General features: G+C 32.6%; 1 protein-coding gene across 1 annotated transcript in view; it reads right to left on the reverse strand.

Annotated features, from left to right (window-relative positions):
- LOC109235549 (heme-binding-like protein At3g10130, chloroplastic) overlaps nt 1-3,594 on the reverse strand; it is a 5,012-nt gene extending 1,418 nt beyond the window's left edge. Inside the window, exons 1-5 of the mRNA XM_019401710.1 lie at nt 3,259-3,594; nt 2,908-2,997; nt 2,726-2,796; nt 1,156-1,257; nt 951-1,055 (exon numbers count right to left, since the gene is read on the reverse strand). Of these exons, the coding sequence (XP_019257255.1) occupies nt 951-1,055; nt 1,156-1,257; nt 2,726-2,796; nt 2,908-2,997; nt 3,259-3,460 (570 nt within the window). The 5' untranslated portion in view covers nt 3,461-3,594. The remainder of the gene's footprint in view (nt 1-950; nt 1,056-1,155; nt 1,258-2,725; nt 2,797-2,907; nt 2,998-3,258) is intronic.

The following is a 5,368-nucleotide window of genomic DNA, read 5'->3' on the forward strand; positions in this document are numbered from 1 at the left end:
AGCACTGTAACGTAGGATCAGGCATCAAACACTAATTCTGGTTTCAAACTTTCTGGAAGTAAGAAATTCTTAAGGATGCCAATCTATAAGGAGGGCCCATTTTCACATAAAATTGGTTTTTTATGTTACAAAATGTTATTCTGAGAAATCTACTTAAGAATTACAAGAAAATGTGTTATCGCTTATATGGGGGTGTATTTAATTTGGACCATAATCTTTATCATTAGGAAGATTGTTCTTTGTGACTGTTATTCCATTCGACACTTGTTCTAGACTAAGATTAAATATCTGCATTATATGGACAAACCTATAGGTCAATACCATGTGTGTGTGTGTAAGTATCTGATAGGAGTTGAGCATTTCTTTTCCTATTTATTAGTATACTTTGAAGAACCTGCAAGAAGTACCCACACCCATGTCACACCCCTTTGAAGGATCCATGCAACACAATAAAACCTGGAATCTAACAGTTTTCACTCTCTCAGAATATGTAATACTATCTTAGAGTTAGAGTAGTAAAGGTTCAAACTATAAGCAGCCAGAATGTTTACGTGTTATATGTACCCTGCTGGCGTATAAGCCTATCATACAATTGAAAGATCCTTAAATCTGAATCAAAAGCACATGCCATCTTTTATCATTCCAGATCAAGAGCTTAAATGTTTTCCTGGTGTAGGTAATCAGATGATGTTTCTTTTCAATAGAATCAGTAAAGTCTGTATTTCCATTTGACGACATGTGGTCATTTTAGAGTAGCTCTTCATTTACCATTTCCCAAGTTATGTGGTGACTCAACTTCAATATATTATCAGTTTAATATTTTGAGTAACACCATGTCATACAAAAATGCATGCATATTAGTAACCACACTATAGATAGCGAATGACGTAGTAAATATACACTGCAAAAGAACTAAAGGGAAAAAGGAACAACCAGTAGAAGAGCTGTACCCTTTTAGTTATCACTGGAGTAGTCATTTCCATCATCTCCCCATCAGATTGAGTTCTACGAGTGATAACTGGTGTCGTCATCGCCATGCTCTCCTTCTTCATGTTCTGGAAATCACCAAGAAATAGAACAGAGCCAAAGAAGACCACCATTACAATGTGGTTGGAGGTGATCTAAGTTTGACTCTCTATAAGTACCTTTAACTACCTTACCAAACAAGTACTCAGCCAATGTGTTGAAGGATTGGGATGCACCATTAAAGTCAAACCCATACTTCCCAGGCACTGTAGCCTCGGCAACAAAGTAAGGCTGTTCAAAGTCACAATATTACTTTAGATAAATTAACTCAGAGTTATAATGAACTTAATCAAAATAAAAAATAAAAATATCAGAGTTATAGTTAAAAGGACAATAAGGGAAAGAATAATTATCAACATGACAACATAAAGAGATATCGGCGATCAACGTTCTAATAATACAGCATATCTATAATCAAGATTAATGCTATTAAGAAAGGTTAGGAATGACTAAGGAGGATAAGAATTTAAGAGCATCTACACATAAGAAGAAATATGTGCACCATAAATAACAGGGTGATTGATGGCCCAGAATTCAATTTTAATACAAAGGTAGATCTGCCAAAAAAAATTGTGAATGGAATGACTTTCAAATATCAGGATCCAGGGCTTCAATGTTCATGGAAAGAGCTAATGACATGCTTAATTCTAGGTTATCAAACCAAAAGTTAGAACATCACATGTTTATTTCAAAAAACTAGCATCTCTGCTTTCTCATCATGTTTTAACACCGAGTCAATAGAATATTCCTCAAAATTGAGGCAACTCCTTATTTGTGATCACTAGTCTATTTCTGTCAGTTTCATTACAACAACAACAACAAGAACGACCCAGTGAAATCCCACTAGTGATGGGGTCTGGGGAGGGCAGTATGTACGCAGACCTTACCCCTACCCCGAGGGGTAGAGAGGCTGTTTCCAAAGACCCTCGGCTCAAGAAGACTATTTCTGTCAATTTCATTCTTTTCCAAAATACTTTTGAATACCAAATCTCTTTGAGGTTCGTTTGTTTCTTTTTCTTTCTTATTGATAGACATGCTGACTCCCCACTATAACTATCGGTCTCCAGTTGGGCCAGTTCCACTTCTATATGTATTGTGCCTTTCAGAATTGTATTTTCAATCCCCAGGTGCTTGTTTTTTTTTTTTTTTTTTTTTTTTTTTTTTTTTTTTTAATGACCATAATAAGGGAAATCACATATATGAACTAAGGCCCCTTTCTTTGAGAAGAGATGTAGAAGCAAGTTACAACAAAATCTGCACGAACGTCTCTTGTATCTATTTACATGACCTCATAATTTTTACCAACTAATGCTTTCTTGTATTAGTACCCTTGATTACTTCCAGAAATGGATCATTCTACTTCACTATAATCACCATATATCAAGAATTACTGACTAAAGGATTAATCTTTGTTTAAGAATATGTAGCAGGTGTGAACAAATATAATAAGTGTATCATGACTAATATTCGTATCTATATAACTAGTATTCTAAAGGCGTTCTCTTAACAAGTTTGCCCTCTATCTTCAACATATTTTAATGAAGGTTTAAACTTTTTTTTGCCTGTCAAATATTGCTCCTCCCTTATCTGGAACCAATCCCACGATAAAGTTGCAGAATGGATGCACACGAATGTAGATTCTGCTGAAAAAAGGTATGACAACATTAGTAGTTTATAAATAGAATCACAGGGAAAATACCTCAACTTCTCTTATTTCATACTGATCACTGCGTTTCAGAACACTGAATTTCACTGTCTCCAGATCTGGCACTACAAGAAGATAACAGCGATGGGGGCTAGTCATTCATTTTAACCATCTAAATTCTCATTCTTATTAAAATAGAGAATACAAAAATCATAGAAAAGATTGAGAAGGAATACCAGACATGAAAGCTTCCTCTAAACTCTGACTTTCGGATATCCTCTTCGGAAACACGTATTTCGCGGTTTCACCAGCCAATTCCGTCAGAACTGCCAACAATAGAAACTTTAGCAATACAACAATCAGTCAATCAATCCACTAGGTTCTCATTCAAGCACAATTTCATTCCAACACTGGTAAACAATTAGTCTCTTAAACTAAATTAATTCTTTTCTAAGACTACAAGTTCTCTAATCTGACTTAAAAGACTCCTGGAAAGCACTGGACGAAAAGTTAAAAAAATAAATAGAGAGAGAAATGCTTAAAATCCGATTAACATGAGGAATTAGGAATTTGAGTGAAGAAATTACGTTTCTGAGAGAGAGAAGAAGTTTGGGAGGCGAGAGCGATGACGAGGGAGATGCGAGCTGACATGCCGTTTCTCCGCTGCGGAGCAGTTGTGGCAACGCGGGAGCTGCTTCTGTCAACTGCCATAGAATTGATAGGCGAAGGTCTGGTTCTACTTCTGTTAAGATTGTGAGCAGAAATGGAAGAAGGTGAGCACAGAAGCATCTTTACGACGTTAACTCTGTTTGCTTGAAGGTGTGGTTCTAATTGATAGGGATTGTGGTTCTTCTATATTTGTATTTGTCGCCCCAAAATTACTTCCTCATCACATATTCCTTTCATCCCAAAAAGAAAATAATGCGGTTTGGAGTATAAAGAGTGCTCTTTCATTGAAGCCTTGAACGAATATTAACAGTCCCCTTCTTTTTTTCCACATTAGATTTAGAGAATACAACAATCACTAAAAGAAAAAATAATAGTAATATCTTTCTCTAGTAATTAAAAAACAGTAACCTTTCTTTTGTAGTAATTACTAATTACCAGAATAGGTTTGGTCAAAGAATGTACTAGATCTGATTGTGCCGTCGCTTCAAAAAGCAACTACGTAGTGTTTTCGCGGTAAATAATCCAGCCTTTTCAACTAAATGTATATTAATACAACTTTGTTATGGGGTTGTCATCAGTCATCATTGAAAATGCATATCCTGTTGTTTATATCAATGTACCTTATTTTCAAAAGGAAAAATATTTTCTGTTTCTTATGCCTATTTGATTGTATAATTCCTTTCCTTGCCTTTATTTTTCTCAGAAGGGATAAATAAATAGCTAGAAAAAACCATTGGGTTGTTTGAATAATAATAAAAATTATATAAAAGAAAACCATTGCCACTTTCCATATTTTTCTAGAAGCAAAACTTCAGGAATGTTCCTTTTCTTGTAACTACTTTGGAATAAAGAAAGAATAAGGAAATAAACCTAGAATTATAGCAAAAGTGAAGAAACTCGAAAAAAAAGATAGAAAAAGAAAGAATAAGGAAATAAATCTCATTACGTAACTACTTTGGTATTTCCCGAATGAAAACTACTTACTGTAATACTTCTAACGGAATCAACTTAGGAGACAACTTGTTTGAATGCCAAGCATGAAAAACTTGTATAAGATCATCTCCAACCCAACATTATTTTTGACGCCAAATGCTATTTTAGTATAAAATTTGGTATTTTGGTGCTCCAACCCAACACCATTTCTTACACTATTTTGGTGTGTGAATATTGTTACACTATTTTGGTGTAACTATTCATCAACACCAATATTACTATTCATCAATATTTTATTATTAACCTTTATGGCATAACACTTTTAATTTAACATATTATAAATTTTGTATTACTTATACTTTTTATGTAATATCTTTATAATACTAATTTTATATTTCAATTTTGGTGTATAATTTTTATAAATTAATTTTCGTATATATTATTTTTATAGACAAAGATGATCATTTTGCACTTCGTAATGCATTAATAAAGCATACTAATCCTGGAAGCTGCATATTTATGCAAAAATTTAACTAAATTTTATCATAATGTAATATTTATTTAATTATATTTTATCAATGATTTTATTTTCATTTGAATTATCCATTAATATGTATAATGTATAATATTTGATTACAATTTATATTATTTAAAAATTTATGATATAAATAATTTTATATTAAATGGCTATATAAGAAAGGAATATGAATTACATGGGATGAATATATAAAAAAGAAGAAAGAAAGGATTTGTTTTATGAAATAAAAAAATAAATTTAAATAAAAGAATAATATAATATAGAAGAGAAAGAAGAATATAAAAAGAATATTCTTTTTTGGTGTAAAAAATAGTGCAATGGGTTAGAGTTAATTTGTACCATTTTGATGTTTACACCATTTTAGTGTAAAAAAATGGTGCAAGGGTTGGAGATGCCCTAAAAACAGGTGACCCTATCGCGACCTTAAGGTTTTGCATCAATCTTGCTCTTTCTCGGGGTTAATTTTATCGATGGTCATTAAGCTTTTGTGTTTGTTACCCAAAAGTTACTTCTTTTTTTTTGTTACGTAAAAATTATTTAACTTTGTGTTCATTACT

Source organism: Nicotiana attenuata, chromosome 12, assembly GCF_001879085.1.
Source record: "Nicotiana attenuata strain UT chromosome 12, NIATTr2, whole genome shotgun sequence".
Classification (NCBI taxonomy): domain Eukaryota; kingdom Viridiplantae; phylum Streptophyta; class Magnoliopsida; order Solanales; family Solanaceae; genus Nicotiana; species Nicotiana attenuata.